The following is a 25,727-nucleotide window of genomic DNA, read 5'->3' as shown; positions in this document are numbered from 1 at the left end:
ACCCCCACTGGTGGGCTACGAGCCAGAATGCTAAATAACGCTCAACACCGCAGCTTGTAAATTCTTGCGGGACCAGTGCGATTTTGCTGCTGCACCTGTGGAGGTAGCAAAATCGCACATGGAGCCCACCGGTGGGGGTAAAACTCGCAGAACCACGGGCGCACCACAGGTGCAGCAGCAAAATCGCGCTGGTCCTGCAAGAACTTATGAGCCCCAGCGATGAGCGCAATTTAGCATTCTGGCTCTTAGCCCACCGCTGATGACCCCACATGAGATTTCACTTCTGCGCATGCTCAAAAGCAAAAAAATGTGAAAATTGATGAAATCTCACCCGCATGAGTGTCCTCGTACGAGATTTTGCTTCGGGCACATGTACAGAAGCAAAATCTTATGCGGGGGCACGCACACACATGTTGAGCACGCGTGCATGTGAGCCAACCTCAGAATCCCAGTACCGGTAGAAAAAGGTAACTGGAGCCCTTCACTGACTGGTTGGTGTCCACCTTTATACCCGTCAGTCTGAATTTTACTATTTTAAAGATTCCCTTAATTTTTTTAAAAAAGGGGAAATATGTTAGAGAGTAAGTATCAGCATCATCTTTATTCTCAACAAAGTTGGTGGTCATCAGGGGTGGGCTACTGCCAGTGATGGGCTCCTATGGGTATGGTAGCAAAATTTGGAGCTCCACCCCAGAGCACCCAATTTGCACTGAAAGATGTTGAAACAAAATGCATAAGCCACGCCCACAGTGTGGTAGTAAAAATTTTGGTAGCCCATCACTGGCTACTGCCCAGATTTGCACTGAAAGATGTTGAAAGAAAATGCAGGGCGTCCTGAATAAGCCACGGCCACAGTGTGGTAGTAAAAATTTCGATAGCCCTTCACTGGTGGTCATGTATGGGATTCCTTAAGCATAATACAAGTGGGATGTAATAAATAAAATAAAAATAAAATTTCAGAATATACGAAGGTTAGGTGGCTGCATCCCAGGGTTTAGCTTAGAAGGTTGCGCTTTTGCCAAACAAACAGGCAATCCACAGCAAGAGGAGAGCTGCTAAGGAGGTCCTTGGGAGTTAGAATGATGCGAAAGCTTTCCCCCAAAGTTCCTTCCATTGCATTGATATCTTGGGACTAATTACACTTGCTGTGGTTTCCATTTAACAAGAGTGCTACCACCAAAAAATGGTTTCAGTAGACAATATATATATACTATAAATTTTCAGCAGAGAGAATTGCTGATCAGCTGTTGAATTCTCCTTACATCTTTAAAGGCTGCTGGCAGTATCTGGGGAAATGTTATTTGGTTGCTCTTTGCTGGTACTATACTTCAGCTATGATGTATTAACGAACAGCAGATGTTCTGGGTTAGCCATATTAGAACACTGCTGCGCAATGCCCCAACTGTGGAAAGACTGTGTAATCCCGCCATAGCAGGGCTGTCAAACTCATGGCCTATGGGCCGAATGCGCCATGCTCTGGCTGCAACCATGAAGGGGGGGAAGTTGCGATACGTCACATGACACTGCTGTGATGAAAAGAGTTTGACACCCCTGCACGATAGCCATGCCCACAAATTAAGCATAAAATGGTGTGCCTAAATGTAAGAAACCACTATCCCTCCCTCCACAAAACCCTTTTAGACAGTTATTTGTGACTCTGAGCTTCTATTTTATCCTATCTTTCTCTAGGATGCAATCAAGGTGGCAAGGCAGCATACAATAATATAAATCCAATACACATAATGAATGCATTTACATCCCCGTTTGTGTTCACAAATGCTAAATTGACAGACTTACCAAATGTACTTCACTTATGAATAAGCTGTTTACATGCATTGATATAAAAGGAGAAAAAATGACAATATTGTTGGGAAAACATATACCATTAAAAGAGAAGGGAATGACAAACATCAGTACCAAGGGAAATGGGGGAACAGAAGAGATGAAATCATCTTCAGCTGAAGTTATTCTCTCCCATCACATCCAAAAGGTAGTTTTGGCCTGCAGAGAAAGAAATATGAAGCAAACAAACTTAGGAGATGAAAGTTATACATTTTTGTTGTATCCTGAAATGGCTACCTTGTAACGCTGTAAATAGTTTGTTCCGCTTTTCCAGCGCTGTCTGAGCCCAAGCAGGAAGTCGCTCCTGATTGGCTCAGACGCGGCCGGCTCTCGCTTTGGCGGGAACCGCAAAGGTATAAAAGAAGCGGCTTCTCCCTGCAGAGCCAGTCGGTACTCGCTGAATCGTCACTTTACCTTGCTGAGCTGTCACTTATTCTCTGAGCTGAATAAAAGTACCGATTGCTCAAACCCTGTCTCTGGGTCTACTTCACTGGCGACGAACGAACGGAAGAACTTCGCGTGCAACATGGACAAAATCCAGATCGGCCAGGCTCCAGAACTTTTCGATGCCGAGAAAATGACTTGGGACGAGTACATGGCCACCTTCGAGATATTCCTCGAGGCGGCGGGAATGCAGGACGCCGGAGCCGATCGCAGACGGGCTATTTTTCTAAACTACTGCGGCGCAGAGATCCGTAGACTTGCCCAAACTCTCACCGAACCAGAACAAGCAAGAGCCACAGCGTGGGACGTCCTTCAACAGAAACTAGCGAGCCATTTTAAACCAACCAGACCAGCCGTGGTTTACCGGCATCAATTTCACATGATGGCTCAGAGAGAAACCGAGTCGATAAGCCAATTCACAACGCGGCTTCGAACGGTACTCGCTCAATGCAAGTTTCAAGATCCGGAAGCTCGCCTCACCGACGCCTTGATTTTCGGCATGAAGAACCACACAGTGAGAAGTAAACTCCTCACCGAAGATGAGCCGACTCTACAAACCGTAATCAAATTAGCGCAAACCGCGGAAGCAGCCGACGCAGCGGCAAGAGAATTAAAAGAGCACGGAAGGCGAGAAACCATTGCCAAAATCGACGCCGAGTCTCCCAGCGCCATGGGAACAGACGTCCGCGGCCAGCTAACTAGCAACGGGGACGACTGCCTCCTCCTGCAAGACCAACCGAGACACCCTAGAGCTACTCATCCAGCCCCCTGCGCGGGCTGCCGGGGAAATCACCAGCGCCATCGATGCCCGTTCCGCGACACCACTTGCCGCCGTTGCAACCGGAGAGGCCACATCGCCATCGCATGCAGGGCAACGGCACCAGAAGAAACTTTTGCCACACAACAATACCAGCGACCCCAAAACCACCCCCCCCAATCGCGAGAAAGGAGACCGTTCCGCAACTCGGGTCAAAGGAATTACCCCACCGCTAACCGAGACTACAATAGAGGTAACTCTCAATATTCCGTGAATAACACGGCAACCAAAAAGGGGGCTAAAATTGTTATCTCGTTGTTGCTAAATAACCAGCCTTGCTCAATGGAGCTAGATACGGGTTCGAGATATACCATCATGCCCTGGGAAAAATTTAAGCTATATATGCCTAATGTGTCTGAGGCTGACCTAATTCAAACCTCTTTGGTGATCAGAGACTTCCAAGGGGGGGTAATCTCGGTCCTGGGAACTGCAAATGTACCTATTGTATTTAAGAATGTCAAATGTACCCTTCCCATGCTTATTGTGACGGGGGCCAAACACTCCCTGCTAGGGCTAGCATGGATGGAACCGTTGGGGATTGAAATTTCGGGTGTGTGTAATGTAAACTGTGATATTATGCCTAACTTTGTGAAAGAATTCCCTGAAGTGTTCAGCCCCACCTTAGGATTGTATAAGGGAACCCCCATATCTTTCTCTATTGACCCCAAGGTCCCACCAGTTAGACTGAAACCTCGCAGGGTTCCCCTCCCGCTTCTCCCCAAGCTAGACTTACAGCTGGACAAACTCATTAGTCAAGGTATCTTGGTCCCTGTGGAACAGGGGCCATGGGAAACTCCCATAGTGACACCCCTGAAGCCAGATGGCTCCTTAAGAGTTTGCGCTGATTACAAATCAACCCTGAATAAGGCACTCCAACACCACCCCTACCCCATTCCGGTTGTGCAACAACTCTTACACTCCCTGGGGGAGGGGAAAAGGTTCGCAAAGATCGACCTGGCGCAGGCTTACCAGCAACTTCCGGTCGATGAACAAACAGCAAACGCTCAAACAATTGTAACGCACAGGGGGGCTTTCAAATGCACGAGGTTACAGTTTGGGGTGAGCATAGCCCCAGGGATATTCCAGAGCATCATGGAACGCCTATTGTCAGGGGTAAATGGGGCAATCCCATATTTTGATGACATCTTAATTGCAGGGGAAAACCAGGAACAAGTGAACAAAAGAATAAGGGAAGTACTTAAGAGGCTACAGGACAAAGGGTTACGAATCAAGCCTGATAAATGTGTCTGGGGAACTAACAGTATTGAATTCCTAGGATATAAAATAGATAAGGAAGGTATCCACCCCACAACTGAGAAGCTGAGAGCAATTAGAGAAGCCCCAGAGCCACGAGATAAGAGTGAGTTGCAAGCATTTTTGGGCCTCCTTAATTTTTATTCCGTTTTTTTAAAGCAGAAGGCAACAGTAGCAGAGCCTCTCCATCGTTTACTCCAGAAGGAAGCCCGCTGGACATGGGGGAAAATTGAACGTGAAGCCTTTGCTCAAATAAAAAATTTACTAACTTCTAAAAGTGTAGTAGTCCAATATAGTGCCTCACTACCCATTAGGCTCACGTGCGACGCTTCGCCGTACGGCATAGGAGGAGTCCTAGCTCACGTTCTACCTAATCAGACAGAGGCCCCAATAGCATTTTTTTCAAGAACCATGACCAGCACGGAGAGAAATTATAGCCAGTTAGACAAGGAGGCTCTGGCATTAGTGGCAGGGGTAAAGAAGTTTCACAATTACATTTTTGGAAGAAATTTTGAGCTAGTCACTGACCACAAACCCCTACTAGGCCTGCTAGCCCCCAACAAGCCCACTCCACCTTTTATGTCTCCAAGACTAATCAGATGGGCCCTTTTCCTCTCTGGGTATCAGTATGAGCTCACCCACAAGGGGGGGAAGGAAATCAATCATGCAGACGGCCTCAGCAGATGCCCCATAGCAGACTTGGTAGAAGACCCTGTTCCAACCACAGACGTGCTAATGATAGAACTCGAGGAAAACCCACTAACCACAGCAAAAGAGGTAGCTGCACACACGCAGCAAGACCAAATCCTGAAACAAGTAGTGAACTGTGTTCTAAAGGGATGGCAAAATGATATTGTTAAACCTGAATTGTGTGATTTTAAGAACAAAAGGCTTGAATTGTCATATGTAAAAGGTTGTTTGCTGTGGGGGGATAGAGTGATCATCCCCAAACGCCTAAGGGAAAAGGTACTCAGAATGTTACACGTGGGCCATCCTGGGATTGTCAGGATGAAGAGCCTAGCAAGGGGGCATTTATGGTGGCCAGGGCTTGATGCTGATATTGAAAGTTGGGTTTCAAAGTGTGACCCGTGCCAAGAGTCTAGGCCCAATCCCCCCAAAACAACTCCGGCTGAGTGGGAACAGCCTGCTGGCCCTTGGTCTAGGATCCACATTGATTTTGCTGGCCCAGTGGGGTCTCAGTATTTCCTAATAGTGGTTGATGCTTTCTCCAAATGGTTGGAAATAATAGCAATGAACAACATAACCACAAGTGCCACTATCAAGGTATTGAGCAGACTGTTTGCATCCCATGGTTGCCCTGATCTATTGGTGTCTGACAATGGACCACAACTAACAGCCAGGCAATTCGAATTATTCCTAGATGGCCTGGGGGTCAGACATGCCCTCATCTCGCCTTACTCGCCCTGGGCTAACGGGTTGGCAGAACGTTACGTAAGGGTGGCAAAAGAGGCATTGCACAGGTCAGGCCCTGGAGATGTGCAACAGAACTTGGACCAATTCTTATTAACCCAGCACATTACCCCTAACTCGCACACACATGTAAGCCCTGCAGAGTTATTGATGGGGAGAAAGTTGAGGTCACCACTAGACAGGTTAAACCCAAGGTTCTGTTTGAATAATAACCAAATGTGCATAAAACCAGAAAGAGAAATGTATTTGGGTCAAAATGTATATGTAAAATGCTTTGATGGAAATGTAAACTGGATGAAGGGAATTATTGTTAAGCAAAATGCACCCAAGACTTATATTGTTAAACTGGAGGATGGTCGTTTGTGGAAACGACACATAGACCACATTCGGAAACGAACTGAAAACCAATTACAACAACCCGCTGACTCGGACTCTCCCCCCTCAACAGACTTTTATACATTGCCCGAACTAAGAAACACGCAGAGAGACTTATCGGGCCAGGGGGAACCATCCAGCGACGCCGAGCCATCCTCGTCCTCCGAGGCCTTCGTTGGGCCCGCCAGGCCTAGTCCGCCGCACCGGGAGAACAGCGGCGAGCCATCCTCCACAGTCAGTGGCGAAGGAGAAAATGGACTGCGCAGGTCAGCGCGAGAGTCTCGAAGGCCTCACCGATTGGACGACTTCGTCACGTGGCTTTCTTGATGGATGGGTCCAACTATGAGGGGAGGGGTGTTGTATCCTGAAATGGCTACCTTGTAACGCTGTAAATAGTTTGTTCCGCTTTTCCAGCGCTGTCTGAGCCCAAGCAGGAAGTCGCTCCTGATTGGCTCAGACGCGGCCGGCTCTCGCTTTGGCGGGAACCGCAAAGGTATAAAAGAAGCGGCTTCTCCCTGCAGAGCCAGTCGGTACTCGCTGAATCGTCACTTTACCTTGCTGAGCTGTCACTTATTCTCTGAGCTGAATAAAAGTACCGATTGCTCAAACCCTGTCTCTGGGTCTACTTCAATTTTAAAATGGCTATATGCTTAAAAGTAGGAATAAAAAAAAATCACATGAAAAATAAGTTATGTTATAGATACAAATACGAGTATCATGAAGATAATTTTAAAAGTCATTTTTTCCAGTATAATTTTTTATTTTTCTCCAACATAGAATAAAAACAATACATAAGTACAAACACTAAAACCATGCTTATAATATATAAATAACCTCTAAATAACTTTTTTTTTCCATCTTGCACTAAAAAATTACATTACATCAGTATAAACAATGTCGAACTCTCCTTTATGCAAATCTTAATTCAAACTTTCATTTCTCCATTAAACTAATTAATCCAATATCAACTTATCATATAATTACTAGAGATTCTCTATATATCTAAAATAGAAAGAAAACTTCTCATACTATATCACATAAACTATATTAGAAAATTCTATATATTTAAATTATTATCAATAACTAAATTTGTGTCCTATCATTATTTAGTGCTACCACCAATTCTTATCTTTGGCATCTGACTAAAAATATTTTGATTCTAATTTTCATAAGTCATTTTCCCCAAAAATAATAACTAAGTTTTAATATTTAATTATCGTTTAACTTTCCATTCAGTCATAAAACTTCCCCCAAATTTTATAATAATCTAATCTAATCTAATAAAATATTTATAATAATAAAAGTCTTTAAACTGAAAGTCAGTTTGATGTAGTGATTTAACGCAAGGGTCCCCAACCCCTGATTTGCAGTCGGGTGCCAGCTCACGCCCCCTTGGGAATCAGGCCACGCAAGTGTTGGGCAAACAGGGAAACACAGGAAGCAGCATTTGCGCACGCAGCATACACAAAACCATCCCTTCTTTCTCCCCACCCCCACCCCACCATTGCGGCTGCCGCCAGTTCACAAAGTCAGAAGGATTGGGGACCGTTCATTTGAAACGTCTGGTTACAAACCAGAAAACCATGCATTCTAGCTGGGTGACTTTGGGCCAGTCACTTTCTCTCAGTGATAGGAAGTAGGCAATAGGAAACCACTTTTGTAAATCTTAAGAATTTAAGATTCTTACTCGCCAGGACTTTGTCGCCAGGAGTCAAGAATGATTCAAAAGCACCAAGGCAAAAATAAAACCCTAAAGTTGCTTTTGAGTTTATTTATTTATTTATTTATTTATTTATTATTTATTTATTTATTCATTTATTCATTCATTCATTCATTCATTCATTCATTCATTCATTTATTGGATTTCTATGCTGCTCTTCTCCAAGGACTCGGGGCGACTCACAACATATAAAATATACAATACATAATGTAATCCAATTAACTAATTAAAAATCTAGAAAACCCCCCCCCCAAAAAAAACAATAAAAAAGACAATCATTCAATTCACTCCACATTCTCTCTTATTGCCTGAAATTCTATGTTTATGAAATTATTTATTCATGTATTTATTTACTTGTTTGGATTTCTATACCACGCTTCTCTGTAAACCCAGGGCGGCTTATAAAACAAGAATAAATACAAAATACAGCACATTAAAAAAAAAACCAAAACATAAAATCTGATTCTAAAACCACAGGATTATTGAAAACAGGCACCCACATTCATCCTATTTCAATCCTATACTCATATCATCGGCCGCAGCAGGATACCAGGGCCCAGCCTTGCCAGCAAAGATAAGTTTTTAAAACCCTACAAAAGGTTTTAAAGGCCGGGAGAGTGGGGGCGGTTCGAATCTCTGGAGGAAATTGATTCCAACTTAATACATTTCACAAATATATGGGAAGCGGTGATTTAGTGAGATGGCAGCATTGTCTATAATAATCAGTGTCTCTTTTTTCCCTCCTTCTCTTCTTTATCTCCACATGTTTATATTGTTATTTGTACTGTAAATGTATTTACTGTATTTATCCTTGTAAATAAAAATTTATTAACAATTTAAAAAAAATCAGTGATGGGCTCCTACAGGTACGGTCAGATACGCAGAACCGGTAGAAAATGTTTGGTGAGGTACACAGTACCGGTAGAAAAATTTTGATTTTTTTTTCTTTTTTTCCCTTCTGGGCTCTGGTATGTTTTTCCTATTGCAGTAAATGAGGTAGAATGTGTATAATTTTAGAAGAGGTGTGTGTGTGTGTGTGTGTGTGTGTGTGTGTGTGTGTGTGTGTGTGTGCGTGCAGTTTATATGGTAGATAATGTATATTTTTGTGTGCCTGTGTGTAATACTGTATGTATGTACACATATGGCATATGTGCATAGAATTAAATAGTATATTTTGGATGTTCAGTAGTAGTAAATAGATAGAGAAATTGTATCTCTTTGAGGTGAGGAGAGGCCAGGCACCCTGACCCAAACCCAAACTCTTGATGTGAGTGACGTCAAGTTGGCCACCTTTAAGCCAGTCACATGACCTTTAAGCCACCCCTGGCCACATGATTGTCAAGCCACTCCCACCTGGTCACATGGCTAGCAAGCCACACCCACAAAACAAGCCACACCCACAGTGTGGTAGTAAAAAACTTTGTAGCTTTTCACTGATAATAATTATAATAATTCTTTTTGCTACTCTGTTTTTAGAAATCCCAACTGATTTTGGCTTGTTGTTGTTGTTGTTGTAGTAGTAGTAGTAGTAGTAGTAGTAGTAGTAGTAGTAGTAGTAGGAAACAATCAATTTTGTTCTGGGAAACAATCAAGCAATCAAACAACTTCAGCTGAACCTGGTAAGATAGGATGGCTATGAATGGGTCCCTCAGTTTGATATTGGGTGGGTTGCACTACTAAGACCAACCCAATGTGTAATCTCAGATTTCTTTTGGATTGACAGCTCCTGCTTGAAGAGCAGATAGCAGCCAAAGCTGGGAGGCTTTGCTCAACTTCATACCAATGCACCAGTTATGCCTTTTTCTGGATAGGGAGGTTCAATCACTCATGCCTGGTCAACTCTCATTTTGATTATTATGATGCAGTCCACATGAGGCTACCCTAAGTATTCAGAAGTTTCAGCTGGAACAGAATGCAGCCATGTGGGAAATTATGTGCACTTCAAGGATAATACATGTGACACCTCTCCCACGAAAGCTGCATTGGATGCCAGTCTGCTTCCAAGTCCAATTCAAGATGTTGATGATGACCTTTAAAGCCCTATGTGGCATGGGGCCAGGTTTCCTATGGAATTGTTTTTGTCCCATTACATCAAAGGTGTAATTGCCCAAACTAGAAAATGGAAAGGAGGAAGGAGAGAATAAACAAACAATCTTGTTCTGGAAAATTTCTAAACCTGAACGGCAAATTATATACATACAGACTAGATACTCTTCCCATCCAAAGTTTTCTCTCCTAATTTGTTTTCTCCACCACGGAGGGCAAGAAGTATAGCTGTTGTTTTGCTATTTGGAAAATAGAAAAAGCTGGCGGATTCATAAATCTCTCTCCTCCCCACTCCCCAACTTCTCTGTTCAGCTACCCAGCACATTAGGTGGCCTGAAACAGCTGCCTGGGGAAGCAGATTTTGAATATTATCAAAGGTCAGGGATTGTTAGTACCTGCATTTAATTTTTGAATCATGGACATTCTGCTTTAGGGGACAAAATGGCTTGGGTTAGTCTGGTGGCCAATTAGTTACCAAGCTAAGTCATTTATGTCCATTTATGGCATTCTTAGTGGCTCAGAAGGAAGATATCTGATAATTATTTGCTTCTCTGTAGGTCTACTCGAGAATTAAATTCTTTCCTGCCTACCATAATTCAGATGAATGACACAAATTTAATAGTGGTTGGAAACGTTTTTCTCTATTATAGCATCCAGGATGTGAAAAGTGGCCTCGAGTGCCCGCCATCCACACCCACACATCCCTCCAAATGTTCCTTGAAATAAATATATCCATCCTAATATAGGAAATACTATAAGGGCAGACTAGATGGACCATGAGGTCTTTTTCTGCTGTCAATCTTCTATGTTTCTATGAAAGCCAACCTGTTAGGCCAACAATTTAGCAGTAGAATCTATTCCTAGGTTCTTTGTCTACATTTTCACATATTATTCAAATAATTTCTATATATTAATTATTGGTGTTTGTTTATTTATTTATTGGATTTATATGCCGCCCCTCTCCGAGGACTCAGGGTGGCTTACAACATATAAAAATAATACAAAATATTCTAAACCCAATTAAATTTAAAACTAGCTTATCTAAAACCCACGTTACTTAAAAATCAATCATATCTATTCAAGCAAACAAACATACATTTCATTCATCAACCAAGGGGCTAGAATCTAATGGTCCCGTGCCTGGCGGCCCGGATGAGTCTTCAAACTCTTATAGAAGGCAAGGAGGGTAGGGGTGGTGTGAATCTCTGGGTTGAGCTGATTCCAGAGGAGCCCCCACAGAGAAGGCTCTTCCCCAAGTCCCGCCAGCTGACATTGCCTTGTTGACAGGACCTGGAGAAGGCCGACTTTGTGGGACCTGACCGGTCGCTGGGACTCATGCGACAGGAGGCAGTCCTGTAAATAATCTGGTCTGATGCCATGTAAAGCTTTATAGGTATGTCATAATGTTACTGTTTTTATGGTATTTTGTTATGCAATTAGAGTATTTTTAACTTAAACAATGTTTGTATTTTCTTGACTGTATGAAGACATCCTCTACTTGAATGGATCTTCTGTCAACTGGTTAAAAGTTGGCACAGTGCCATCAGACTGCCCTGACCATGTCCATCAAGCCCTGACTCTTCCGGCCAGAGTAGGTACGTGGGCCACCCAGTCCGATCCTCTTGCTCACTCTCCAAACCATCTACTAGGGTTGATAGTATGCATTTCCATTTAAAATCAATCTCTTTAGTCAATCCCTTTTTTGGACAGAGGCAGTGATTGGCTCCTACAGGTACAGTCTGGTACACAGAACCAGTAGAAAAAAATTGTCATTTTTTTCTTTTTTTCCCTTTTCGGCTCTAGGTATGTTTTTCCTATTGCAGTAAATGAGGTTGAATGTGTATAATTTTAGAAGAGCTGTGTGTGAGTGTACATATACATATGCATTATATAATAGATAATATATATTTGTGTGTGCCTATGTGTAATATGTATGTACACATATGGCATATACTGTATACATAGAATTAAATAGTATACTGTATTTTGGATGTTTATTTATTTATTTTATTTATTGGATTTGTATGCCGCCCCTCTCCGCAGACTCGGGGCGGCAACAACAATGATAAAAAACAACATATAACAATCCAATTTAATAAAACAACTAAAAACCCTTATTATAAAAACCAAACATACACACAAACATACCATACATAACTTGTAATGGCCTAGGGGAAGGAATATCCTAACTCCCCCATGCCTGGCAACAAAGGTGGGTCTTGAGTAATTTGCGAAAGACAAGGAGGGTGGGGGCCGTTCTAATCTCTGGGGGGAGTTGATTCCAGAGGGCTGGGGCCGCCACAGAGAAGGCTCTTCCCCTGGGGCCCGCCAAACAACATTGTTTGGTCGACGGGACCCGGAGAAGACCAACTCTGTGGGACCTTATCGGCTGCTGGGATTCGTGCGGTAGAAGGCGGTTCCGGATGTATTCTGGCCCAATGCCATATAGAGCTTTAAAGGCCATTACCATGTTAATTAATAGTAAATAGATAGTGAAATTGTATCTCTTTGAGGCGAGGACAGACCAGGCATCCTAACCCTAACCCAAAGCCTTAACGTGAATGATGTCAAGTTGGCCACCTTTAAGCCACTCACATGACCTTCAAGCCACTCTTCCGTCACATGATCATCAAGCCACTCCCACCTGGTCACATGGCTGTCAAGCCGCAAAATAGGCCATGCCCACAGTATGGCAGCAAAATTTTTTGCAACCTTCACTGGACAATAGATTCTTCCCAATTATTATCAACGCTTTCCCCTACCCAGCAAGGTCTTAAGGACTCTACAGAGAAAACAAAGGGCTTGGAGAAGATGCATATTAAAAGACTACCTATCTCTTTTCCCCCCAACAATTGAAAAGCTGTGGCAAGGAACATGTACAGAATACATAGGCCTAACTTCCCAATTAGGTCAGGCCAGGAAAAGCTACTCCTAGAACAGTGGCTTCCGGAGACGCTCTGGGAAGAGGCATTTTTGTCCGCCCCAGGCTGCAGGGGAGACTACTGGGCCCACCAGAAGTTGGGAAATGGGCCATTTCTGGCCTCCAAAGGCCTCCAGGGGCTGGGAAGGCCATTTTCACCCACACCAGGCATTGAATTATGGGTGTGGGCTCTCGCGTGTATGCGATGGCACCCAAGGAAAAAAGGTTCACCTGTCCTAGAATCTCTTTAATGTTCATTTGAGGATTCTAAGCATCTGTGATTTTCCTTGTGCCTTTTTTGTATGAACTGAATGCTCACCTTCTGATAGAAGCCCACAGAGATGCTTCTCTGTTATAACCCTGACGGCTCACTAATTTTGATGGTCTTTTTCTGCAAATTCTGCAGACACCACAAGCAAAAACTTTAATAGTGGTCATTAAACTATGGCAAAAAAGAAAGCAGAACAAGAAGACATGTCCATGGATCTTTATTTAAATTAGAGTCTAGCTTGCTGTAAACCCTCAGCTGGTTTGCCACAGTTTTCTGCGCTATGTTTATATAATTTCTGACTTCTGAAGATTAGAATACAAGTTCCTATTCTAGATTTATTTATTTATTGGATTTGTATGCCGCCCCTCTCCGGAGACTCGGAGTGGCTAACAGCAATAATAAAACAGTGTACAATAGTAATCTAATACTAAAACGATTAAAAACCCATTAATATAAAAAACATACATACATACATACATACCATGCATAGAATTGTAAAGGCCTAGGGGGAAAGGGGATCTCAATTCTGACGGCAGAGGTGGCTTTTAAGTAGCTTACGAAAGGCAAGGAGGGTGGGGGCCGGGGCCGCCACAGAGAAGGCTCTTCCCCTGGGTCCCGCCAAGCGACATTGTTTAGTTGACAGGACCCGGAGAAGATCCACTCTGTGGGACCTAACTGGTCGCTGGGATTCGTGCAGCAGAAGACGGTCCCTGAGATAATCTGGTCCGGTGCCATGAAGGGCTTTATAGGTCATAACCAACACTTTGAATTGTGATCGGAAACTGATCGGCAACCAATGCAGACTGCGGAGTGTTGGTGTAACATGGGCATATTTGGGAAAGCCCATGATTGCTCTCGCAGCTGCATTCAGAGTGAAACTTCAGGTGTTGTCATCTTATGTATGGTAATGGTCTGGTTAGAAGAAGAGAAGTGGGCAGAAGACGAGCCAGCACTCTACAAAAACAAAGCTGTAAATGTCCGCCCAATATGTGGCAGAACATTTTGTGCTTGTATAGGCCTTACCAGCCACCTATGGGCACATCATAGGCAGCCCACAAGCTGTTAGATGTCAAGGTCATCTTCGAACACGATGGACGAACATCATCATAAAGAAAGGTGTTTACCTCAATACAATGCCTTTAACAACATTTTCTTTTTTAATTTTTCTACCTTTGGGATTTCTGGTTTGAATGGATATTCAATTGAGAGGGTCTTTGATATTCCTAAACAATGACATAATCTTCCAAATATTAAATCTACCCCATTTGGCAATTGTTAACTGGCAATTCAATTCAATTTATTAGATTTGTATGCTGCCCCTCTCCGAAGACTCGGGGCGGCTCACAACAATAATAAAAACAGTATAACAATGGAACAAATCTAATAATAAAATTATATTTAATAACCCCAACAATTTAAAAACCATACAACACATACATACCAAACATAAAATATAAGAAAGCCTGGGGGAGATGTCTTAATTGTTAACAGGCTTTATTGAAAACGGTAACAGCAACTTCAACGAACTAGTTTGAACAACAACAAACAAGATGGCTGCGCCTAGGAGCTATTTATATCTGCTGTTGCCAGGCTGAGCCAGCCAATCCAAGCTCTGTATTTTCCCGCCCAGGGATAAAGGGCGGGCCACATTTCTCAACTGTCCTCTGGACACAACACCAGACACACCAGCCTATTTATGTTAATTATTAATTAAGTTGATTAATAAGTATTAATCAAGAGAAAACTGCACAGGACAGTTATTAAACTTTGTGTTACTTACCATTTCTATTCTCCTTTTTTCCTCATTTGCTCCTCAAAGAAATCGTTGCACGCAACAGTCAAAGCAGCCACCAAAACCACAAATTCATTAAAATCCACTTCGTTATCTCTGTTAATATCAAGATCATGCATGATCTTATCAACAAGCTGGGGATCCTTTTGACACTATAAAAGAAAAAAAAAGAATAGCATACAAAATTGTTTGCGGCATGGGAGTTGCACTAGAGATTTCTTTTTAGTTCCTTGAGGCTATGTATATGCTTTCTCTGTAAACCTTAGGGAATTTTTATATGAACAGTGACATTTACCATTGCCACAACAACGTCTACAGACTGTGTTTGTCACAGTAGATGTCCCTCGTTTAGATATGCATAGATTTAATTTCTAATCTTTCCAACAATTTATTATCAAAAGCCCCCAATCATTTGGCCTTCCACAAAGTAGTCAATACCTGGCTGTGTAACCTTGCATGGGGGACACAAGGATCTCACAACCATGGGTTGACCTCATAAGACATCACACCCCCACCCACATTAACCACTTCTAATCCACCATTTTGGAATTCTTCATTTTTTTGAAATTTTTACAATGCCGTTGTATACTTAAAAAATAATAATCCTAAATTATTCTGATTTTAATGTTTAATCATACTGACACTGCCCAAAGCCACTCCTTATTAAGGGATAAGATAGATAGATGATAGATAGATAGATAGATAGATAGATAGATAGATAGATAGATAGATGTTTCTCCTGCTTCTATCGTTCAGTTAAATGAATCAAATCCTGGCCTCATCCATAGGATGATGTAGCCATTTTATTTATTTATTTATTTATTTTTATTTTTATTTATTTTTATTTATTTGTTTTTTCAAGTGTGTATTGGTGATGTACAGAGATATAATAATATTTATATGCATGATACTAGTAAAAGAGAAACACTAGGACAGGAGTCTAAGGGTAAAGTTTTTGGGGTCAGGTGATGATACTACAGAGTCTGGTAGTTCCATGCATCAACTACTCGGTTACTAAAGTCGTATATCCTGCAGTCGAGCTTAGAGCGGTTTATTTTAAATTTGTATCTGTTGTGTGCTCGTGTGCTGTTCCGGTTAAAGCTGAAGTAGTCATTGCCAGAAAGGACGTTGTAGCAGATGATTTTATGGGCTATGCTTAGGTCGTGTTTAAGGTGACGTAGTTCTAAGCTTTCTAAACCTAGGATTGTAAGTCTAGTTGCGTAGGGTATTCTGTTGTAAATGGAGGAGTGGAGGAGTGGAGGGCTCTTCTAGTAAAGTACCTGTGGACATTTTCTAGAGTGTTTATGTCTGGAATGCAGTGTGGGTTCCAGACAGATGAGCAGTATTCAAGAATTGGTCTGGCGAAAGTTTTGTATGCTCTGGTTAGTAGTGTGAGATTACCAGAGTAGAAGCTATGTAGGATTAGGTTAACAACTCTTGAAGCCTTTTTGGCAATGCTGTTGCAGTGGGCTTTGGCACTTGGGTCATTTGATATGAGTATTCCAAGGTCTTTTACAGAGTAAAGATTGTCTGTAAGGTCTTGTTTATTCAGCTTGTATTGGGTGTTTTGTTTCTTTTTGCCAATGTGTAGGACAGAGCATTTTTTGGTTGAGATTTGGAGTTGCCAGAAGTTTGACCATTCAGACAAAAAGTTAAGGTCTTTTTGGAGAGTAGCTGTGTTATCGGTGGTGTGGAAAAGTTTTACATCGTCGACAAAGAGAAAGCAGTTGCTTGTAATGTGGTTGCAAAGGTCATTTATATAGAGTATGAAGAGTGTTGGTCCAAGTATGCTGTCTTGGGGTATACCACTCTTAACCGGAACAGGATTGGATATGGCACTCCCTATTTTGTCTATTTGATAGGAATGTAGTTATCCAACTATGGAGGGATAATTGTTGTCTGTTTGATAGGAACGTAGTTATCCAACTATGGAGGGATCCTAAGATGCCATAGGATTTGAGTTTTAGAAATAGTTTGTCAAGAGCTATTGAGTCGAAGGCTTTACAGGAGTCAATGAAAATTGCATCTATTGATTTGCCCTGGTTGAGATTAGTCCATATGTTTTTGCAGTGAAGGAGTTGCAGGTTGCAAGATAATTTTTTTCTGAAACCAAATTGTTTGTTAGAGATTAGGTTGTTAGTTTCTAGCTGGAGGATAATTGATTGGTTTATGATTGATTCCATGACTTTGCATGTGATGCAGTCTAATGAGATTGGTCTGTAGTTTCCAACTAGACTGGGATCTCCTTTTTTGAAGATGGGGATGACCGTTGTTTGCAACCATAGTTTTGGTAGTGAGCTGGTGCTGAATGATTTTTCAAAGATTATGCTTAGTGGTTCAGCTATGGCTGTGGAGAGCTTTTTAAAGAAGTATGCACATAGACCATCAGGCCTAATTGATAGAGAAGGTTTAAAGTCATGTAATGCTTTTTCAATGTTGTCTTCTGTGAAGTCAATTTGGGTTAAGTCGTTGTGAGTGTTTGAGATGCGATTAGGGAATTTTGGGGATGAATGTGTTGAAGAGGTTAGCTTTGGCTGATTCATCATAGCATTCTTTGTTGTTGGGTCCTTCAAGTGGTGGGATTTTGTGCCATCAACTTTCTCACTGTAGTTTCTCTAAAATGTTAACTATAGTTCCGGTGTCTAAAACATTGCCTACCCTGTGTTAAAGTCATCATATGCAGGATAGTGATTTTGTTTTTCATGCATAATGTAAAGGGGGCTATCTTGATCAATGCCACTGAGCACAGGTAGGAAGGTTTAAATCCCCCACTACTTGATTCATGAAATCCTCACAGGCACACACATAGGATCAAGGCTTAAAAATAAAAGTAACGGATTAAAGTAAACAATTTTATTGAACCCCTCCCCCCCTTTTAAACCACCTCCTTCCTCTGGGAAAGTATTTTGTACGAAAATGTCTAGAGAAGAATGTTGATCTTCCCAAACTGGTCTTATAGTCATATTAATCATAATTGGACTTTGTATATTTAAACTCTTAAAAAGATATCAAAGGGCAGTTCTCAAAACGGTATGACTTAACTTTATAATCTAGTTAGGGTTAAATTCAATTCAATTCAATTTAATTTATTAGATTTGTATGCCGCCCCTCTCCGAAGACTCGGGGCGGCTCACAACAATAATAAAAACAATATTCCATCGAAAACAAATCTAATATTAAAAAGCACATAAAACCCTATCGTATTTAAAAAAGCAAACAACATATACATACCCAAACATAAATATTTAAAAAAGCCTGGAGGAAAGGTGTCTCAACTCCTCCATGCCTGGCGGTATAGATGGGTCTTGAGTAATTTACGAAAGACAAGGAGTGTGGGGGCAGTTCTAATCTCTGGGGGAGTTGATTCCAGAGGGCCAGGGCTGCCACAGAGAAGGCTCTTTTCCTGGGGCCCGCCAAATGACATTGTTTGGTTGATGGGACCCAGAGAAGGCCAACTCTGTGGGACCTTATCGGTCGCTGGGATTCGTGCGGTAGCAGGCGGTTCCGGAGGCACTCTGGTCCAATGCCATGCAAGGCTTTAAAGGTCATAACCAACACTTTGAATTGTGACCGGAAACTGATCGGCAGCCAATGCAGGCCACGGAGTGTTGCAGAAACGTGGGCGAATCTAGGAAGCCCCATGATGGCTCTCGCAGCTGCGTTCTGCACGATCTGAAGTTTCCAAACACTTTTCAGAGGTAGCCCCATGTAGAGAGCGTTGCAGTAATAGAACCTCAAGGTGATGAGGGCATGAACGACTGTGAGCAGTGACTCCCTGTCCAAATAGGACCCCAACTGCTGCACCAAGAGGACCTGGGAAAACGCCCTCCTCACCACAGCCGAAAGATGATGTTCCAATGTCAGCTGTGGATCGAGGAGGACGCCCAAGTTGCGCACCCTCTCTGAGGGGGTCAATAGTTCCCCCCCCCAGGGTAATGGACGGAGAGATGAAATTGTCCTTGGAGGCAAGACCCAAGCCACTCCGTCTTGTCTGGGTTGAGTTTGAGTTTGTTGACACCCATCCAGGCCCCAACAGCCTCCAGGCACCGGCACATCACTTTCACAGCACAGGGGTGGGTTCCGGATTTTGCTACTGCCGATTCGGTCAGCGATGTGCTGCACAGGTGGGTACATGCTGTGCCATATTTAAAAAAAGCTTCTGTGCATGCGCAGAAGCAAAAGACAAGATATCAGCGCCTAGGGCACTGCTGAGAAAACCAGCTCGGCGGTATGGCAGGCCTCAGTCACTTCCGGTTACAGCGACCCAGGCTGCCAATGATACTAATGATTCTATAGAACCATTCCAAACTGTTAGGAACCCACCTCTGTCCTGAACCTAAATATGGTACATAGTTTGTTACTTTTGCTTGACCTACAAAATTGTGCAGCCAGCTTAAAGTCTGAGAAATCACCCACTCAGGAGATATCTCAGAAAGTTGCTACACAGGATAAAAAGAATCCAATCCAAGAAAAGCGATGATTGATTTTTAAAAATTCCCTTTTCTGCTTTTATAGGGCTACACATTTTTAAGACGACACTTTTCTTAGAATAGACTACAGATGCCTGTTGTAGACCACATTTTTCTCCTTCCCCATCTCTGTAGAACAATGTGAGTGAAATACTCCATTGGAATACATAGGGCAGCAAAAACCACGTTCTCCCCAGAGATCTCCAACCTTTTCAGCTACCAGACTGCTGGTAACAGAGAGGGGGGAGGTCTTATGCCCACACATGTACCACTTTCACAAATGCAGCTTTGTGCATGCATGCATACATCCACTTCTTCCGCGGCCTGGTTCCTAACAGTCTAAAGCAGCCAGGATTTGAGATTAGGGACCCCCTGTTATAGTGGGGAGCTTTTCATGGTAGTCGCTTTGTTTAGCACTGACGGGGAATTATATTTAGAGCTAATTTATTTATTTATTTATTTATTTATTATTTAGATTTGTATGCCGCCCCTCTCCGCAGACTCAGGGCGGCTCACAGCAGGATACAACAATTCATGACAAATCTAAATATAATTTAAAATATTTTAAAAAACCCATATTTCTAAACAAACATACACACAAACATACCATGCATAAATTGTAGATGCCCGGGGGAGGTGATTCAGTTCCCCCATGCCTGAAGACAAAGGTGGGTTTTAAGGAGTTTACGAAAGGCAGGGAGAGTAGGGGCAGTTCTAATCTCTGGGGGGAGTTGATTCCAGAGAGTCGGGGCCGCCACAGAGAAGGCTCTTCCCCTGGGGACCGCCAACCGACATTGTTTAGTTGACGGGACCCGGAGAAGGCCCTCTCTGCATTTTCTAATCAATTTGTGAATCATAGGCTGCTCAAGTTGTGTTTTGAAGAGCCATTATACCTTGTGCTTGGGCTACCCAACTTTCAAATGTCATCTCACAATATGGATTCTCCATTCAATTCCCAGGCCAAGGACGCTTTCAAACAAAGAGTCATTGATGCCTATGATGCTACTGCAGCATTTAAATAGGTTCAATGGCTCAGCATAAATTAACCTCTCAGTCAGAATAAAATATTCAGCTTTTTCTAGAGTTCATTTTGAAGAAGTAGGTAAGACATGGGAAGTTTCATGGAGCTCCAGTTGAAGAAAAATTATATTTGTGGAGCGCCAGCCACTTAAGACATTAGGATTGTATTCGGCAGAAAGGGCTGCTTATTTAGATTTTTCTAATTTAAAAACTAAAAAGTATTGGGGCACCCTGAGGAACTCTTTTACATTTTACAGGAAATGAACCTGCATTTCACTAGCAAGACCACACTGTTTATATCAAGGTCATTTAGAAGAGAATGGAATATTTAGCTCAGGTAGGGTTAACTGCAAGAGTGAGGACTTACTATGAACATGTCCTATTGTTTTCTTTGTATATATTTGGATATTTCTATTAATTTTATACTTTTAATATGGTCAAATGACTAAATCAATTAAGTTTCTAGTGTATTCTCGGAATGAAATGCCATATTGATTTTAGCTGTTGTTCATTGGCATATTCTTGGGCCATCTTTGATAATACTCTACATTTATGTCTTTTGAAATTCAGATTCTTTTAAAAAAAAAAATGTATGGAACATTTCTATGCCTTTTTAAAAATGTATGCAACAAGCAGTGTGGATGTGAGTACAAAAGGAGGCCAATTAGGTAAAATACGGTTGAGGAAGCATGTTTTTGAAAATTGTACTTCCTTTTACAGGCATGTCTAAGAAGAGATAAAGGGATGCTGGAGAGATAAAATGCACATCAGTATCTAAGGTATGACATCATGTGGAGGCACCATAATAAAGTGTTGCTAGTTTACCTTAGAAAGAAGCTTTGGAAAGATGTTAGGTCCTCTGAGACTTGATAGTAATTATTACGCCAAGTACCTCTTTCATTTGACATATGTTTGCAATGCTAGAAGCCAATAAGGTAAGGAACTGGGAAATAATATGATGCTTAAGATGTCCATAATTGAATTTAGATTTGGAAGAAAAGGGGGAAGGATGAAAAGAAACTGGAAAAAGTACCTTTAGGTCGGCAAGATAAACTATTGGGAGGATATGTGTCAACTGAAAATACATTGGAAAACAACAGTGCCTATAGAACATGATGGGGAATAAAAGGAATTTAAAATGGAGAAAAGTTAAACTGAAAGAAAAATACAGACAACAATCACCTGCCACTTTTGCTATAGCTCATTTCATAAATAATGTTCTCTCTCTCTCTCTCCCACCTTCACTCCATCTCTCTCTCTCGCTCCACACATACACACAAAGACAGATATTTAACTGTCAGTTTCAAATTATTCATGTTGCAGGAAAAAAAGCATTGATATATAAACCATTATCAATTTATCACTATCAAGATATTGAATTAAAAATGCAGTTAGTGTTCATTTCTGTTTGGGATGGTATATCTGCAAGCAATTAAAGAAAACAGATTGTTTTCATTTAAACAAATATTTATTAACCGAATGGTCTTCAGACTAAGCAACAAACTTCTTAAATCTCCACACGTAGCAAAGGTCTATGAGCTATACTTTCCTACAGTGACCTTGAATCAGCTGAAAAATTGTATCTTGTGACTAATTTATAAAATCAACCTACTTGTCTTCAACCCATCTCTAGCAACAGTGAGGATACAGCTGCCTTCTTTGTTCTTCCTGAGTTTTCACCAGATATGATTGGTGATGACAAGGAAATATTATTATGTTTTTTTATAATGTCAACTACAGAACTGGTGGCACCACATTTTTTTACATGATTGCTTAGCTGAGTCGCTTTGAGAAGGGCGGCATAGAAATCTAATTAATAAATAAAATAAATAAATAAATAAATCTCCAAATCAACAAAAATCTCATTAGAGTCCACCAAGATCTTGTAAGATGTTATTGAGATCTCATAATTTTTCAGACTTCTCGATTGAGTTCTTGCAAAATTTTGACATTCTCGTAGAAGACTATTAAAATTTCATGAGATTTCAAGAGTTTTATGAATACTGTTATATTTTTAAGGATTGAAATGCCTCTAGGACACTATGCATATATAAGTAACTATATTGCTGATTATTATTTTTTTAAATGTAGCGATTCTTTTCATCATATGACATAAAAGACATCAAATTTTTATGGCATTAGAATAGCAGAGATATTTCATCAATTCCACTGAGAAAACAACTGCCTTAAGTAGTGATCATTTCAACAAGATTCCTGAACTATTTGGTTTATGAATAGGCTCTGGAGATTGCGTTTTGGTCTCTTTTGAGATCTAAGAATGGCCAGCATATGAATTCATTAATCTTTTTGGCCAATATTCCTGGAAAAAAAGGCTGGACTATTATAGATGATCTTGATAAAATTCAATTTTTTTTCTATCTGAGTATTTAAAAGTATTCACAGATCTTATTCTGGAGAGCTTTGTATAGTGAAATAAAGATTGGTGGCTATTTGGGATTAGATTTTTTTTGTATTATACATTTCCAAGTTTGGAATATGTATTTAAGACAATATTGCTCCAAGAATCTATTGCATTGGCCATTTAACTCTAGTTTGGAGTATGCATTTAAGACAATATTGCTCCTAGAATCTATTGCATTGGCCATTTAACTCTAGTTTGGAGTATGCATTTAAGACAATATTGCTCCTAGAATCTATTGCATTGGCCATTTAATTCTAGCAAATACTTTATGTTTCCAGTCCTCTTAATGATGCTCATTTTTGTTCTGAAAGTATTTTAATTCATTAAAAAAAATTAACTTTATTTGTATGTATATTTTTTCTAGTTAATAATGTATTAAGCAGAAGCTCCTTCTGTAAATGGTAAAATAAAATAAAATAAAGTGCATGGTAAATTCTACTATTAGACTTAGGTAATGCCATTTTGTTACTGAGCTTTATCCAAACTGGCAGCATACTTCACAAGCAGGGTCTCAACCTACGATTTCCCCATTCCCATTCCCAAATCAAAAACACGATAATTGTGCTTTCCATAATAATGAAACCAAGATGCCAGTCAACCTAGTTCAAAGAGCTCGTTTTCTGGGAAGTGGCATAATATTGCAGGTCTGTAATGTACCTGTTGTTGCAGAAAATGTCTGATTGCTTATATGGAAGTGAAATGTTTTTTCAAGCATCAAGTAATAGTTATTCCTCCTCCCCAATTTTTATTTCTAATGCTGTAAATCAACAACAGAATATATGTAAGAAGAATTGTTCTTACCGCAAGGAAATCAGTAAGTTCACTGGTGAGAAGTTGCTTGAGTTCTCCTTTATTGAGTTTGTATTTGTCTCCTTCTTTGGCGGAGTAATGATGAAAGACTCTGATTAAGGTATCCATCGCGCCCTCCAGTTGTGATGGCATACTGCAAAAGGTTCAGAATGGCCAGTTTTCACAAATGTCCCCCCCCCCCAAAAAAAGGCAATTACTCCTTTTTATGCAAACAAATAAACACCCCACTCATCAGAAATTCATTAGCATGGCATCCAATCTCTCTGCTACTTTAAGCAAGAGCTCACAGTTGTTGTTTACCATGCTAAGTGAGAAGAACTGTGTCTAGAGATGAATCCTGGAAGATATGTTCCTGAATTGGGCTCCTCAATTACGGCACAACCAGAAGTCCCTAAAATTAAAAAAAACCCTCCCATCTCCTCTCAACATTGCAGGCAAATGGACATTTTCAATGGAGGGAAAGAGGGAGAGAAATATCTAGGTGTTGTCAAATGACCACAGTACTAATTCAATTGAATTCATTTGTTTTTTGTTTTCCTTCCTGTCAACGACTACTTCAGCTTCAACCACAACAACACACAAGCACACAAAAGATAAAAAATTAATGTAAACCACTCCAAACTCAACTGCAGGAAATACGATTTTAGTAACCGGGTAGTTAATGCATGGAACTCACTACCAGACTCTGTAGTATCATCTCCTAACCCCCAAAACTTTACCCGTAGACTATCCACTGTTGACTTCTAAGAGATCAGTGCATTGGGGTACCTTCCATCCCCTGTCCTAATGTTTCTTTTATTTTTTTCTACTAGTACCATGCATATGAATATTATTATATCTAATGTTTCTCCTTTTTTTTTGTTACTAGTATCATGTATATGAATATTATTATATCTTTACATACCTCCAATATGTACTTGATAAAACAAATAAAAATAAATAAAATAATTTACCCCATGGATAAAGAAAGAAAAAGTTTATAATAGGAGTATTTAAATACAACGTTCAGGAGTTTTCCTTCCTACCTGGTTCAGATGAAGCGGTTCCAAACAAGCACTGTCTCCAGGAGGTACTGTATAGATTGGTTTTATCCTGAAAAGACCCACCCAACCTCTTATAATTCCCTAGAGTTTCTGGAAGGAAATCACCAATGACAAAAAGGCCCAGCTCTTAACTTTCGCTTTATTTGTGACAGCCTGTTAACTGTCAACAGGTGTTGGTACCTTTCCCTGGAGTCCTTCCGTAGGCTGGTTGGCTTCCCTGAGCAACTATGTTAGGAGGCTACCAGTTCATTAAGCTACAGAGGTCGGAAATCCAATTAAGTTGCTAGGAAGCCAGCCTCTTGGGGAAACACAGGAACTGCAATACTGAACAAGGGGATATAATGAATTCTCTTATTATTTATGGAATTTATTTCCTTTCCCTAAGAGACTAAGGCAGCATGAGTAATCAATCCCTGTTAATTTTTTTTCCACATGGGTGTATCTACTTTGGGGAAAATATGGTTCCATATGGGTTTTATACCAAATGTGTTAGAAGAGGTGAGAGACAGGGCTAGGGGGAAATGAGCATGGCTACTAAGTTAAGTAACATACTCTTCAATCTCTTCTACCAAATATGTTTCATTTGATACAAAGAAAATTGACATTTCAGATGATACATTTGGCTTATAAGAGCTCTGCTGTAAAGGCAAATGATCATGGCAGACCCATGGGTATCCCACTAACTGTTGATATGAGTTTGGGTATTTTTTCCTTATTCAAATCAAACGGGCTAAATCACCATGTCTTTGCTTTTATAGAATAGAATATCATCCTGAGTTTAACTAGCTAGAAAGATGGTGTCACTCTTTACCAATTAAAAAAAAGGAATATCTTCAGTATATTGTTTTGAGATTTTAAAGTTATGGTAGATACATACATGCTTAACAGATTAATTAAATCAATTAATTAAAACACTTAATGTTTCACAAAACATTTGGCTAGGGGAATCTGGATAGTCCACACATCTTAAAATTATCAAGTCTGAAAAATATTTAAATCAAGTCTGATTTAAATATTACCTTCAAACACCATAAATATCAACAATAAAACA

General features: G+C 40.9%; 1 protein-coding gene across 1 annotated transcript; it reads right to left on the bottom strand.

Moving 5' to 3' along the window:
- Window positions 1-1,977: 1,977 nt before the first annotated feature.
- On the bottom strand, window positions 1,978-23,765 carry S100Z (S100 calcium binding protein Z). The gene is made up of 3 exons (XM_070736351.1): window positions 23,625-23,765; window positions 14,901-15,064; window positions 1,978-2,001 (listed from the first exon to the last, which is right to left on the bottom strand). Exons 1-2 carry the CDS (start codon window positions 23,763-23,765, stop codon window positions 14,906-14,908), a joined length of 300 nt encoding a protein of 99 aa, XP_070592452.1. The 3' UTR covers window positions 1,978-2,001; window positions 14,901-14,905.
- Window positions 23,766-25,727: the final 1,962 nt, after the last annotated feature.

The sequence above is a fragment of the Erythrolamprus reginae genome, chromosome 2 (genome assembly GCF_031021105.1).
Source record: "Erythrolamprus reginae isolate rEryReg1 chromosome 2, rEryReg1.hap1, whole genome shotgun sequence".
In the NCBI taxonomy this organism is placed as follows: domain Eukaryota; kingdom Metazoa; phylum Chordata; class Lepidosauria; order Squamata; family Dipsadidae; genus Erythrolamprus; species Erythrolamprus reginae.
Note: the sequence above shows the minus strand (reverse complement) of the source record. Positions and strands in the feature narration are given on the sequence as shown.

Bases quoted from the DNA above. Each gene is read 5' to 3' on its own strand.
- S100Z (XM_070736351.1), bottom strand. From the start codon at position 23,765: ATGCCATCACAACTGGAGGGCGCGATGGATACCTTAATCAGAGTCTTT. The intron at 15,065-23,624 runs GTAAGAACAATT...TTTCTTTTATAG, and splicing joins AACTTACTGATTTCCTTGCG to TGTCAAAAGGATCCCCAGCT.